Source organism: Microcaecilia unicolor, chromosome 1, assembly GCF_901765095.1.
Source record: "Microcaecilia unicolor chromosome 1, aMicUni1.1, whole genome shotgun sequence".
NCBI classification, from domain to species: Eukaryota; Metazoa; Chordata; class Amphibia; order Gymnophiona; family Siphonopidae; genus Microcaecilia; species Microcaecilia unicolor.
This window is the reverse complement of record NC_044031.1, coordinates 193,538,837-193,554,502: the sequence shown is the minus strand read 5'-3', so window position 1 is coordinate 193,554,502 and position 15,666 is coordinate 193,538,837. Positions and strand designations below refer to the sequence as shown.

At 45.6% G+C, this 15,666-nt stretch overlaps 1 protein-coding gene across 1 annotated transcript in view; it reads left to right on the top strand.

The window, feature by feature from the left end:
* CLASP2 (cytoplasmic linker associated protein 2) overlaps positions 1-15,666 on the top strand; it is a 977,269-nt gene that overhangs the window by 663,240 nt on the left and 298,363 nt on the right. Inside the window, 2 exon segments of the mRNA XM_030203481.1 lie at positions 1,614-1,784; positions 3,025-3,132. Of these exon segments, the coding sequence (XP_030059341.1) occupies positions 1,614-1,784; positions 3,025-3,132 (279 nt within the window).

Genomic DNA, 15,666 nt, shown 5'->3' with positions numbered 1-15,666 from the left:
CATTCTTATATGGAAAAATATTTGACTTTCATATCAGATTGTGTTTGTACTGTTTACTGGTGCAAAATAAAAGTCCTGTTGCATTTGTAACCTATATTGAATATTCTTTATCAAGCTATCTATGTACCATTTTGAGAATTTATGAAACTAGTTTTTATGCTGCTCCAGTAGAAAGTATAACACAGCATTTTTTTCTCTAAGAAGTTTGCATGAACATTCTAATCCCTTGTGAAAAGGAAGGTGAGTGCAAGATCCTAAGGAGAAAATTTAGCAAAATCAAAGATTTCTAATAGTGTGAAATATATTTGGTTGATGTTTTGCTTTTTTAGATCATTTAAATGTTAAACTTGGAAGATCACTAACTACTGAAAGTGGTGTTCTTAGTATAGTTTGTGTGTTTTTAGTATATGCATTGTCAGATCTTAGGTGTAAGCCTCATGCTTGACACAAACAGTTTGTTCTCAGACCAAAGAATGTCTCCTTTTTTGTTGCTTGTTTTGTCATTCCTACTTACCTGCGATGCCAAAGAGTTGTCCATAACCTTGGCAGTATATCATACCATTGTGGCAGTTCAGAGAATTCAGGTAACAGTTATACTCCCCACTCAATTCAAGAAAGTTGGAAGTAATTTAGATTACCCTAACCATAGTCATATCATGATAATTAATTTTTTTTCATGAATTGGTTTTATCGTATAACAAGATTTAGGCGTTTGACACAGTTTAATTTACATGTTATAATTGGTTGACTATAAAATGGAAGAGACATAACACAGGAATTACAGTAGCATGAAGGGGAAAGGGCAATGGGACTTGATATATCGCCTTTCTGAGGTTTTTGCAACTTCATTCAAAGTGGTTTACATATATTCAGGTACTTATTTTGTACCAGGGGCAATGTAGGGTTAAGTGACTTGCCCAGAGTCACAAGGAGCTGCAGGGGGAATCGAACTCAGTTCCCCAGGATCAAAGTCCACTGCACTAACCACTAGGCTACTCATATTCATTATCACCTCATAAAATAATTTAAAAAAAACAATAAGTAAGACTTTCTGTAGAGGAAAAGCTGATATGTAGTTACTAATTTGGACACAGGAGACTGAACTGTATTACTAGTCTTCCATGGGGCATCATTAGATATTTTAATGAACATTTTCTCTTCTACTTTGTACCAAAGAGCAACTTGACCTTGTTCTGTAACTTCCTAGGAAACATACTGTGAATGAGTAAAAATTAGAGGAGGTGTTATCTTGAGATTCTTTTGAAAATCATAATGGAAGGAGCAGTATTATTTGGTTGTCATTTGAGTTGTTGGTATTCTTGTATATATATCTCTTTCATGAAAATTGAACTATATGAAACTTAATTTCAAAAACAAATGTGGCATGAACTTACTCTTGGTGTATAATATGACTGTCTGTAGTTGAGAGAAAGTATACCGTTCTAGATTCACTCACTTTTCTCGTTCCTTTAATTAGATTTGTCCAACCATTGCAATCAGCTTATCATACCTTCTTCATCAGTTCTGTGTTCCCATATTTTTGATGTAGACTTTTACATTCTTAAACCCTTTGACATAATATGTTTTGCTCTCTTTCAACATGTTGTGTTTAGCTGGTAGTCGATCAGGATCTCCTGGACGAGTTTTGACCACCACCACACTCTCTACCATGAACACAGGCGTACAGAGGGTTTTGGCTAATCCTCCATCAGCACAAAAAAGGAGTAAGATTCCCCGAAGCCAGGGGTGCAGCAGAGAGGCCAGCCCCTCACGGCTCTCCGTAGGTATGATACTTCCATTGTACTTGCAAGTTCCAGAAAATAATAGCTGTAAATGACACTTGTGTGAAACATTTATAAGGAAGATGGTGGAGAGCAGAGAGCTAAACTGGAGTAGCTTCTTGCTTGACACTCCTTGCTGAAACACTCTTCTAAAGCTGTGGATAAGAAGAGGAAACTAATGCCTGCATAATGTTGTGCAGTACTATAGTTCATAGCAATAGAAAGTAATGCCGTGAAATCAGTGCCTCTTTAATGCTTTGCCTCATTACTTGTTTCGTCTTGTCCAGGACTTTCTCCATTTCTCTAATTTTCTCTCAGTAGCAGTTCTCTGTAAATTTCTTTCTTTTATTGGTTAGTCTACAATAGGTTTTTAGTCTAAATTAGATGAAAACTTAAAGAAGATTAACGTTTTTTTCTTTCCGAGATCTTGAACCAGCAGTCTGTTTAAATACTTAGAAATATGTGGAATGCCATTACTGCAGAGCTACAATCTTTTCACCATCAGTAACATTGCTATTGTCACTGATGGTAGCCTTTCAACTTGTCTACAGCATATAATTAAAATTGACTTTCACTTGAGCTAGAATTAAAGAGTGAAAATTACTTTTCTACTTCACTAGTGCCAGACTGTAAATATTGTCTTTGTTTGTTAAAGTTGTTTGTTATGTATTTTTTTGTGTGTTTATATATTTCTGGATTAATTTCCAATTTTGGGCAATCTACCTGACTTACGATGCCATTTTTTTTGGTGAGGATGCTGCTGACAAAACTAAAGCATTGGGGCATGGAATACCACTGTGCCATTGAGCATTCTGTCATTAAAAAATTTAGGTCATGGAGCTTTTAAACGAAGAATGGGCAGAAAAAAATGCTTTCTGTCCAAAAAATACCATTTTGTTTGGTGCTACAGACAGATTTACAGGCACACAATTATCGTGGCTGTAGTAATATTAACACAAAACAATCATCCCAAATTAATTAGTATCAGGAATGCTTCATTATTATATGCATTGGTCCATACAGCATATAGCAATTATAATGTCATCATGATTTGGTGGTGATCAAAGTATGATGTGACGATATACATTGTGTAATTTCAATTAGAGAGAAATGGTTTCTAAATTTCCTCAGTTTTTCTGGTTTATATCTTTAAAAAAATACAGTGCTATTAAAACTACAACTTTCTTATGTCTCTCCTTCCTCCTTTTTTCTTTTTACTTCTGTGTACCCTGAATCATACTAGCACGAGGCAGTCGTATTCCTCGACCTAGTGTGAGTCAGGGGTGCAGCCGGGAGGCCAGCCGTGAAAGTAGCAGGGACGCTAGTCCTGTCCGCTCGTTCCCACCCTTGGGTAAGTACATGGAGACCCTTGCTGTGCATGGCTGCCTCTTACCCTTCTCTGCCTCCACCTCTTAATGTATTATCTGTATTAAAGGCAGTTGTTTATTGTTAACTTCCTAGCTCTTTGTTTCATTAGGAAATTAAGTTTAGACATCTGCAAGAAAGTAAAGATTTCTAGCTTATTCGTTTTCATTGCTAATTCAAGTTTAGTTGCATTTAGGTACAGTAGGTTATTTTTGTGTCCCCAGAGAGCTTAACATTAAAGTTGATCCTGAGGTAAAGAAGGATGAATTGATTTGTCCAAGGTCACAAGGAGTATCTACAAGATTTGGACCCTGGCTTCCCTAGTTCTTAGCCTGGTGTTCTGACTGTTAAGCTACTCCTTCACCAAAGTTTTTCACACCCTTCTATATTCTTCATATTTTGCTGTCTAAACCTACAGTTCAGAATTTCTCACTTATCTGTGTAACATATTCTACATTTCCAACATAAAAGAACAATTACAGAAATATTCACAAATAAGAAAGCAAAAATTCATGGTTGCATTCTTTAAACCCTTTGTCATATATAAGTTCAGATTAGCTCCATTTTCAAAAAATGTCTTAACAAGTTCTTCCTGTGTCCATTCGCAGTAATTAAACTGATTTGATTACTCTTGGATGAAGCTGTTTTTGCTGTATGAAATGAAGCAAAGGTCTAAACGTGCCAGACATGAATGGGCTGAATGAACTATAGGGAAAGGCTGTAAGAGAATTTCAGTGTTTTTAAATATCCCTTGGGATGCTCTCATGTCTGTCATTATAAAGTGGAAACAGTTTGACCCTATTAAAACATTGCCTTAATCATGTCATCCATCCAAGGTCAGTAGCTGGCAGCAGTCTGTGTTTTTTAAACTGTCTTTGGCTAAATTAACCTCGGATATTCGATGCCAGCCATGTCTGGGCACTATAGAATATCTTGGTCTCACCAAGCTTCTCTTAGCTGCCAGAACTCATCTGGGTCCTGGCTCAGTATCAACCAGGACTCACATAAGTAGAGTCAACAGTTCCTCCCAGCTGTCCCCCCACCTCCCCCAGCAAAGTTCAGTCTGCCTTTCTGGCCCTCTCACCGTCGTAGCCCCCAGGCCTACCTGAAGAGGTCTAGTGGTGGAGGTGATAGGGGCGGGAGCGAATCCCACTTGCTCCTGCCAAGAATGCATGCCACAACCTCTAGAGATAGTACCATGAGACTACTGAGGTCACAGCAGCCAGTATAGAGTATGTTGTGTAGATTGTTGGGCACTAATGGGTTAATGCTTTTTCAACTGTATTCTTCAGACAGTAGGATGTGAATAAGCACAAGGATGTGAAGACTTTATAAGACAGTGTAAACCTATTTTTTGAACCCATTGTCACAGGTTAATAAAACAATAACTACCAAGAATGAGTAGGTAATAAAGTCTGAGGTGAAAAAGGAAAATTATTAATAATAATAATAAACTGATCACTTTATTTTTTTTAAGGTTTTTGTCATTTTTATAAATATTTTATAAAGCGTAGTCCGTGTAGAGAGAGAGAGAGAGAGACCACTGTAGATGATTATTTCATGTTTATAAAGTCCCTTCTGCAGAAGTGCTTATGATCTAAAGGCCAGAGACACTAGGCATTTATCCTATTGACATTGTTGGAATGATCATATGATGTGGTGAGCAAGGGCGCAAAGCATGCTTTCTTGTTGCTTATGGGGTCCCTGCACTATCCACCTAATCAGCTTGAGCCATATTTTACTGATCCTGGCTTTTGGAGAGGGAGGGGGGTCTCTTATCCTCCCAGGTCTCTTGGGATGATTTCCTTAACAGCAGTGATAGCTAAAGCATCCAGCAGAAGAAAGTGAGGCCTCTGGAGCTTAAGATGGTAGACTCTGAAAAACGTGTACAAGTTAAGCATGAGTTAAGATAAATAGCTACCGTATTTTTCGGACTATAAGACGCACTGGACCATAAGACGCACCTAGGTTTTAGAGAAGGGAAATAGGAAAAAAAGAATTTTCCTTTTTCCCTCCTCTAAAACCTAGGTGCTCTGGTGCGTCTTGTCCGAGTTCGGGATCGCCCTCCCCTACTCACGTCACGCGATGTTCTCTGGTGGTCTAGTGACGTCGGGGCAGGAAAGAGCCCCCTCTTTCCTGCCCAGCGCGCTGCTCTCCGTCCTCCTGTATGTATGCTGCCTGACGGTCTCGGCGAGATTCAAAATGGCCGCCGAGACTTCAATTCTCGGTGGCCATTTTGAATCTCGCCGAGACCGTCAGGCAGCATACAGGAGGACGGAGAGCAGCGCGCTGGGCAGGAAAGAGGGGGCTCTTTCCTGCCCCGACGTCACTAGACCACCAGGGAACATCGCGTGACGTGAGTAGGGGAGGGCGATCCCGAACTCGGGGGGAGGGCGATCCCGAAATCGGACCTCGCTACCTTCGAACTATAAGACGCACCCCCCATTTTCCTCCCAAATTTGGGGGGAAAAAAGTGCGTCTTATAGTCCGAAAAATACGGTATGTAAAATAATCTTTCTTACCTGGAAGTTTTGTATAATTTTAAGTTTTGTAAGTCTAAAATTGTTATGACAGATTAGATTATATGTATTAAAATATTGAGAGATTATGCCAACCTTAAAACAAATGTTGGGAAATATTTGACTTTTTCAGGTGGATGAAGTTGATGTTTACAGAGGTTATTATTACTTTGTTGGCTAATGGTTTCAATGTAGTTGGAAAATGCTGGAATTTTTGAATGAATATAATAAGTAATTTAAAAAATAGGAAAACGTTTTTTTTAGAAAATCAATTAAGCCTTTTATGTGTAGGTTAATAGTATTAAAGGGGGAAGTTACCATATGAGTTACGATTAAGATGGGTTATTTTACCACAACTTGTGCTATTTTAGCACAGGCCCCATTTTATATAATAAAGCCTAGATGCTAATAACTCAGGTTAACAGTAAAATAAACCATCTTAACAGTAGCCCACATTTATGACTTCCCCCTAAGCGTAAAACATAGTAAAATTCAGTTAAACAGTATTACCTACTGGGAGAGCATATCCCCTAGTTTAATTGATTATGAGGACGAAAGAAGCAGGATGAAACAGAAGCCAGATATTCTTCACTTCTCCGTAGTCAAAGACTTCAGGATGTACATGCTTATTTGACTAATATGCAGTAACTAAAAGTAGAATTTAGTGTGCCCTTGCATGGGTTTTCCCGCACGCTAAGGCCATTTTTATTGCAGCAGTAAAGTGGCCAATTTTCCATTTTTTTAATTAATGACCTTGCAAAATTAATGTTGCAAAATCTCATGAGGAAACTTTTACAAATGCTAGTTGTAACATACACTCTTTAATTTTAAGTAAATTAAAGCTGCAGAATATGATAAAAGCAGGAGGTAAAAAGCCTCAGAACCCTTCCTATACCTTATATGTCTTTCTTATCAGTATTAGATTACATGGGTGATCACTGGCATAAAAAAACCTCCATCTGAAATTATTAAACCTCTGGTCTTTATTAAACATGTATCAAAAAACAATCTGTGAGTCAAATGAAAAAGACTTAACTTTCAAACTGATGTGCTTGGCTATAGATTCCCCATCGACTAAGGGCAAAGTTTTGCCTGTTGGCTGTTTCAATATGTGTCAAGTCAGTTCTATAAACCTGAGAAAAACAGTCATCAAAGTCCACTTTTAAAAGTTCTTAAAAATTACGTGCTGTAAAAATTGAGTATTAAATCACCAGTGCTCATGAAATTACTTTAAAAACCCTTATATTGCTTGCCAGGTCTTTTGCACTGCTCCACATTTCAGCATCACAGGGTTCTCTCAACATGGCCATTGGACTCTTAGATTTTTTTTTTTTTTTTTAAGTAAACTACTGGTGTCGGTTCTGGAACCCCGGATCCATTCAGAAAAGGCTATTCCATTCTATTTTCAAATTTAAGCCTTTTAATTTTTCAGTATCTAAATTGAAATCCACTGTTGTTCTTTTCACAAAATGCATTTACACTGGTCACTAATATTTTCATTGGCCTGATCAACGGCACAGCAACAGAGTGAAGAAAAATAATGTTTCATCAACAAGCAATGCTCCACAAGAGGCGCGTGCTTCCTTCCATTTTTTAAACAGCTCTTGTGTTCACGTATTCTTGCCTTAAGAGGTAGTTTGTCCAACGCATAATATCGGGAAAGTCATGCAATAGTGTATACAACTAAATCAGTACTGCGAATGCTTAAAATCTCAATGGAAATTTTGTTTGAGAACTCGGGTGAGCAAACCAAGGGGGTCTTTTACAAAGGCACACTAGTGTTTTAGCGTGCGCTAAAAATTCATATGTGCTGAACACTAAGATGTCCATAGGAATATGTTTAAATCATATTTATTTCCAGAAACAACAAGTGTACATTAACAGACTTTTCATTTTCCACAACTCTAAACTTGCTACTACGCCTCTCCAACCCCTCCCCCCCCCCCACCAAATTGTCCATAGGAATATAATAGACATCTTAGCGTTTTATGCATACTATGCACTAAAAACACTAGCGCACCTTTGTAAAAAGGGCTCCAACTGTATACTACTTCCGTTATCTCACAAATTTGGAATTCTGTCATTTTATATGTTGTCCTTTAAGCTCAGTATTCTTTTCAAATTTTTTATCAATATCGGAAGGACTGAAAGGTTCTTTTAAATTTCAGTGTCTACTGAAGGCAATCCTCAGATTTCTGTCTTTATATGCTGTTTTTCTTGATATTAAATTCCAGTGTTTTCTCAAAATATGTATTACTTTTTCAATTCCTGGGGTGTACTGCAAAACAAGTGATCGCTTTTCCTCCTCTCTCTTGTAGATCTCTGAAAAAGATCTCTGTTCAAATAGTTAGCTCTCTCATACGCTTTTTGTGCCATAGTTCTTGGACAACTTCTCTCATTCAGACATAGACATTCCTTTAAATCTTTAGCTTGCTGTTTAAAATTGGCCATTGTGGTACAAATTTTCCTGAATCTCAGAAATTGGGAAAATAGTAGACTTACAGTTTATAATTTGTTAAAATTTAATACACCGCTCAAACTAACTGGCAAACCTAAGCAATGTACATAAAATAATATAAAAGGAGGAGCAAAGTAGGAAAGGAACTCCAATGTTTGACAGGAAAGGTGGACAACACTCAAACTAATTAAGCAAGTGTTAAGAGAAGGACAAAAAGAGAGGTGGGACGGTAATTTAAGAAGGGAAAGAAAAAAGAGAGTAGAGTAGTAGGAATTCAGTGATGACCATGTAAATAGGTTAGTTATCAGATGATAGTGCTATAAGCTTGGTTGAAGAACCAGGTTTTTATTTGCAGCTTTAAAGTTTTTTAATGGTGGCTCGGTCCTTATAGAGAGGGGAAGAGAAATCCAGAAGGAAGGGCCAGTGAAGAAGGAAGCATGGTGACAGGTGGATTTAAACTGAGAAAGTTTTGGCCCTGGAAGTACCAAATGGTAATCATTTATAGAGTAGTAAGCATACCGGGGAATATGGGATAGTTAGACTTTTAAGAGTAAAATGTTTGTCTGTTCCTTTTCTATACACTGTTGTCAAGAAGCTATCTTGAAGTCTATTGACTAATACCCAAAAACACAGTCGTCGCATGGTAAGTTGTACTGAATTTTCAAATGATGAGAATTCAACCAATCATGGAAATTCTTCAGGGTTGCCTCCAATCCTGTCCACACTATAAAGATGTCAGCAATAAATCATAACCATTTCTTCATGTATCTAGAGAAATCATTATTGATGATCGACTGATCTTCAAAATCCTGCATGAATAAGTTGGCTACTGATGGAGGTCATAGTGGCTCCCATGGTCACTCCTGATACTTGTTGAAAATATTGATTTCAATACCTAAAGAAATTCTTCTGCATTGCCAGAGCTGCTGATTGTTTAATCAAAGAAGTAACTCCTCTTCTACCTGTAGAAGATATTTTTCTAAAACTGCTGGAGCTTCCACTTGGCGTACTGGGTGCTTTAACATCCAAAGGTAATAAAAAGTTAAATGTCTGCAGAGTCGTCTCTTCCAATTTCACCAAAAAATCTGCTGAATCTTTTATTTAAGAAAAATCTTTACTTAAGGTAAAAGTGTAGAGAAACACTGATAAAGGTTCTAACAGAGAACCTTTGCTGGAAACTATTGGTCTGCCTGGCAGTTTATGAAGTGTCTCAAGAATTTTTGGCAAAATATAGAAAACCGGAACTTTTGGATGCGAGACATTCAGATACTGAAACTCCTGCTTAGTAAAGGTCCCATCATTCTCCGAGGACAAGCAGGCTGCTTGTTCTCACGACTGGGTGACGTCCGCGGCAGCCCCCACCAACCGGAAAGAAGCTTCGCGGGACGGTCGGCACGCAGGGCACGCCCACCGCGCATGCGCGGCCGTCTTCCCGCCCGTGCGCGACCGCTCCCACCAGTTCCTTTTTTTCCGCGCCTGGAGAGAGTCGTGCTTTGCCGCTCTCTCTACTTCAGCCGCCGGATTCTTGCGATCGCGTATACGCGGATCGCGCTTCGTTTAATTTCCTTTTAGTATTTCTCTGTTACGAAAAAAAAAAAAGAAAAAAGACTGCGCGTGTGGAGCACGCGCTCCCCTTTTCCCTCGCTTCCAGCGGGGACGCCTCGTTGCGGCCTAGTGGCCGCTCGGTCGGCTAGTTTTTTCGTGGTGTGATTTTAGCCACCATTGCCGACTTTGACTTCGCCGACGCGATTTTTCCGTCGATGTCCTCGAAGGTCCCGAGTGGATTTAAAAAGTGTGGTCGCTGCGGCCGGCCGATCTCGCAGACCGACACCCACGCTTGGTGCCTCCAGTGCCTCGGGCCGGAGCACAATTTCAAGTCGTGTGCGCTGTGTCTCGGTCTCCGGAAACGGACTCAGGTTGCGAGGCAAGTTCTGCGGGACCGTCTTTTTGGAACTTGCGCCGGCCCCTCGACGTCGACCTCGACGGCATCGGTATCGAAGGCCGGATCTTCGGTACCGGTATCGATGCCCGAGACATCGGCACCGATGGCAGCGACCCCAGGAGAACAGGTCCCGTCGGCCCGCCGGTCCGCCGGTGAGAGTGGGGTTGAGAGGCCGCGTGGGCTGTCGGCCCCGGTCACTCCCTCAGCTCGTGAGCCACGGGACCGAACCCTGTCGGACCCGGTACCTCGAGACCGAGGGGGATCGACCTCCTCCTCCTCCATGCCCTCCGGCGCCGGTGACGTGCACCGGAAAAAGGACAAGAAGCGCCGTCACCGGGAGCCCTCGGTGCACCCTGAAGGGGAGTCGACGCCGAAGCGTCATCGTAGAGAGGAGAGATCTCCGTCGGTGGTGGAGGTACCGACGCGTCGGGGTTCCGGCACCTCGGTGCCGTCTCCTGGCCCCCAGCAGCTTCTGGCACCGACACCCTTACCGGCCCCACCGCCTTTCCCGGCAGCGGGCCTGGACGAGTGCCTCAGAGCCATCCTTCCGGGGATCCTGGAAGGGCTGATGCGCCAGGCTGTGCCCCCGGCGCCGATGACTGTGGCGCCGGCGAGCTCTAGCCCGGCGCCGGGGCTGTCGACACCGCCGCCGCTTGCGGTGCCGGTCTCGACCGCCACGCAGGTGGAGTCGACGTCGATGGAGGGAGCTCCGTCCCCGCCGGCGCGGGAGTCCACCGCTCGACGACACCGAGGCCTCGGTGCCTCGACGTCGAGCCGGGCCCGGTACCGGACTCAGCTACATGAGCTAATGTCCGATACCGAGGATGAGGACTCGTGGGGGGAAGAGGAAGACCCGAGATATTTCTCCTCAGAGGAGTCTACGGGCCTTCCCTCGGACCCCACGCCATCACCGGAGAGGAAGCTCTCACCTCCTGAGAGTCTCTCCTTTGCCTCCTTTGTGCGGGATATGTCCATAAGCATTCCCTTTCCCGTGGTCTCTGTGGAAGAGCCGAGGGCCGAGATGCTCGAGGTCCTCGACTATCCATCACCACCTAGAGAGTCCTCCACGGTACCGCTGCACAATGTCCTGAAGGAGACGCTGCTTCGGAACTGGGTGCGACCACTAACTAACCCCACCATTCCCAAGAAAGCAGAGTCCCAGTACAGGATCCACTCTGACCCAGAGCTCATGCGGCCCCAGTTGCCCCATGACTTAGCGGTCGTGGATTCTGCTCTCAAGAGGGCACGGAGTTCGAGGGATACCGCCTCGGCGCCCCCGGGGCGGGAGTCTCGCACTCTGGACTCATTTGGGAGGAAGGCCTACCAATCCTCCATGCTCGTGACCCGCATCCAATCTTACCTGCTCTATATGAGCATCCACATGCGGACCAATGTGCAACAGCTGGCGGACCTGGTCGATAAGCTCCCGCCGGAGCAGTCCAGGCCTTATCAGGAGGTGGTCAGGCAGCTGAAGGCGTGCAGAAAGTTCCTGTCCAGGGGGATTTTTGACACCTGTGACGTGGCATCTCGTGCTGCGGCCCAAGGTATAGTGATGCGCAGGCTCTCATGGCTGCGTGCCTCTGACCTGGACAACCGCACCCAGCAGAGACTGGCTGACGTCCCTTGCCGGGGGGATAATATTTTTGGCGAGAAGGTCGAGCAGATGGTTGACCAACTGCATCAGCGGGAAACCGCTCTCGACAAGCTCTCCCACCGGGCGCCTTCAGCACCCGCCCCCGCGGGCGGGCGTTTTTTCCCGGGCCCGGCAGGCTGCACCCTATTCTTTTGCGAAGCGTAGGTACAACCAGCCGGCCCGAAGGCCTCGTCAGGCACAGGGACAGCCCCAGCGCGCTCGTTCCCGTCAACAGCGTGCGCCTAAGCAGCCCCCTGCGCCTCCACAGCAAAAGCCGGGGACGGGCTTTTGACTGGATCCATGGGAACATAGCCGCCCTACAAGTGTCCGTACCGGACGACCTGCCGGTCGGAGGGAGGTTAAAATTTTTTCACCAAAGGTGGCCTCTCATAACCTCCGACCAGTGGGTTCTCCAAATAGTGCGGTACGGATACGCCCTGAATTTGGCCTCCCTGCCTCCAAATTGTCCTCCGGGAGCTCAGTCTTTCAGCTCCCATCACAAGCAGGTACTTGCAGAGGAACTCTCCGCCCTTCTCAGCGCCAATGCGGTCGAGCCCGTACCACCCGGGCAGGAAGGGCAGGGATTCTATTCCAGGTACTTCCTTGTGGAAAAGAAAACAGGGGGGATGCGTCCCATCCTAGACCTGAGAGGCCTGAACAAATTCCTGGTCAAAGAAAAGTTCAGGATGCTTTCCTTGGGCACCCTTCTGCCAATGATTCAGAAAAACGATTGGCTATGTTCCCTGGATTTAAAGGACGCATACACTCACATCCCGATACTGCCAGCTCACAGACAGTATCTCAGATTCCGCCTGGGCGCACGGCACTTTCAGTATTGTGTGCTGCCCTTTGGGCTCGCCTCTGCCCCACGAGTGTTTACAAAGTGCCTCGTGGTGGTAGCGGCCTACCTACGCAAGCTGGGAGTGCACGTGTTCCCTTATCTCGACGATTGGCTGGTCAAGAACACCTCGGAGGCAGGAGCCCTCCGGTCGATGCAGTGCACTATTCAACTTCTGGAGCTGCTGGGGTTTGTGATAAATTACCCAAAGTCCCATCTCCAGCCAACTCAGTCTCTGGAATTCATAGGAGCGCTGCTGAATTCCCAGATGGCTCAGGCCTACCTTCCCGAAGCGAGGGCCACCAATCTCTTGGCCCTGGCTTCGCGGACCAGAGCGTCTCAGCAGATCACAGCTCGGCAGATGTTGAGACTTCTGGGTCATATGGCCTCCACAGTTCATGTGACTCCCATGGCTCGTCTTCATATGAGATCTGCTCAATGGACCCTAGCTTCCCAGTGGTTCCAAGCCACCGGGAATCTAGAGGATGTCATCCGCCTCTCCACCAGTTGCCGCACTTCACTGCTCTGGTGGACCATACGGACCAATTTGACCCTGGGACGTCCATTCCAAATTCCGCAGCCCACGAAAGTGCTGACGACGGATGCATCTCGCCTGGGGTGGGGAGCCCATGTCGATGGGCTTCACACCCAGGGTCTGTGGTCCCTCCAGGAAAAGGATCTGCAGATCAACCTCCTGGAGCTCCGAGCGATCTGGAACGCACTGAAGGCTTTCAGAGATCGGCTGTCCTGCCAAATTATCCAAATTCGGACAGACAATCAGGTTGCAATGTATTACGTCAACAAGCAGGGGGGCACCGGATCTCGCCCCCTGTGTCAGGAAGCCGTCGGTATGTGGCGTTGGGCGTGTCGGTTCGGCATGCTTCTCCAAGCCACGTACCTGGCAGGCGTAAACAACAGTCTGGCCGACAGACTGAGCAGAGTCATGCAACCGCACGAGTGGTCGCTCCATTCCAGAGTGGTACGCAAGATCTTCCGAGAGTGGGGCACCCCCTCGGTGGATCTTTTCGCCTCTCAGACCAACCACAAGCTGCCTCTGTTCTGTTCCAGACTTCAGACACACGGCAGGCTAGCGTCAGATGCCTTTCTCCTTCATTGGGGGACCGGCCTCCTGTATGCTTATCCTCCCATACCTTTGGTGGGGAAGACCTTACTGAAGCTCAAGCAAGACCGCGGCACCATGATTCTGATAGCGCCCTTTTGGCCCCGTCAGATCTGGTTCCCTCTTCTTCTGGAGTTGTCCTCAGAAGAACCGTGGAGATTGGAGTGTTTTCCGACTCTCATTTCGCAGAACGACGGAGCGTTGCTGCACCCCAACCTTCAATCCCTGGCTCTCACGGCCTGGATGTTGAGGGCGTAGACTTCGCTGCGTTGGGTCTGTCTGAGGGTGTCTCCCGGGTCTTGCTTGCCTCTAGGAAGGATTCCACTAAAAAGAGTTACTTTTTCAAGTGGAGGAGGTTTGTCGTGTGGTGTGAGAGCAAGGCCCTAGAACCTCGTTCTTGCCCTGCACAGAACCTGCTTGAATACCTTCTGCACTTATCAGAGTCTGGCCTCAAGACCAACTCAGTAAGGAATCACCTTAGTGCGATTAGTGCTTACCATTATCGTGTGGAAGGTAAAGCCATCTCTGGAGAGCCTTTAGTCGTTCGATTCATGAGAGGCTTGTTTTTGTCAAAGCCCCCTATCAAGCCTCCTACTGTGTCATGGGATCTCAACGTCGTCCTCACCCAGCTGATGAAACCTCCTTTTGAGCCACTGAATTCCTGCCATCTGAAGTACTTGACCTGGAAGGTCATTTTCTTGGTGGCAGTTACTTCAGCTCGTAGGGTCAGTGAGCTTCAAGCCCTAGTAGCTCATGCTCCATATACTAAATTTCATCACAACAGAGTAGTGCTCCGCACTCACCCAAAGTTCCTGCCGAAGGTGGTGTCGGAGTTCCATCTTAACCAGTCAATTGTCTTGCCAACATTCTTCCCCAGGCCGCATACCCGCCCTGCTGAACGTCAGTTGCACACATTGGACTGCAAGAGAGCATTGGCCTTCTACTTGGAGCGGACACAGCCCAACAGACAGTCCGTCCAATTGTTTATTTCTTTCGACCCTAACAGGCTAGGGGTCGCTGTCGGGAAACGCACCATCTCCAATTGGCTAGCAGATTGCATTTCCTTCACTTACGCCCAGGCTGGGCTGACTCTTGAGGGTCATGTCACGGCTCATAGTGTCAGAGCCATGGCAGCGTCAGTGGCCCACTTGAAGTCAGCCACTATTGAAGAGATTTGCAAGGCTGCGACGTGGTCATCTGTCCACACATTCACATCACATTACTGCCTCCAGCAGGATACCCGACGCGACAGTCGGTTCGGGCAGTCGGTGCTGCAGAATCTGTTTGGGGTGTAAATCCAACTCCACCCTCCAGGACCCGAATTTATTCTGGTCAGGCTGCACTCTCAGTTAGTTGGTGATTTTTAGGTCAATCTCAGTTATGTCCTCGCCGTTGCGAGGCCCAATTGACCAATGTTGTTGTTTTGAGTGAGCCTGGGGGCTAGGGATACCCCATCAGTGAGAACAAGCAGCCTGCTTGTCCTCGGAGAAAGCGAATGCTACATACCTGTAGAAGGTATTCTCCGAGGACAGCAGGCTGATTGTTCTCACAAACCCACCCGCCTCCCCTTTGGAGTTGTGTCTTCCCTTGAAGTGTATTGTCTTGCTACATACTGGACTGGCCGGCTCGAGCCGGTTTCGGGCGGGAAGACGGCCGCGCATGCGCGGTGCGCGCGGGCGCGCGAGGGCTAGCAAAGGACTTTGCTAGTGAAGTTTCCGATTGGAGGGGCTGCCGTGGACGTCACCCATCAGTGAGAACAATCAGCCTGCTGTCCTCGGAGAATACCTTCTACAGGTATGTAGCATTCGCTTTATCGACGACGACCCCCAGATCCCTTTCTTGGTCCGTAACTCCTAACGTGGAACCTTGCATGACGTAGCTATAATTCGGGTTCTTTTTTCCCCACTTGCATCACCTTGCACTTGCTCACATTAAACGTCATCTGCTATTTAGCCGCCCAGTCTCATAAGGTCCTGTAATTTTTCACAATCCTGTCGCGAGTTAACGACT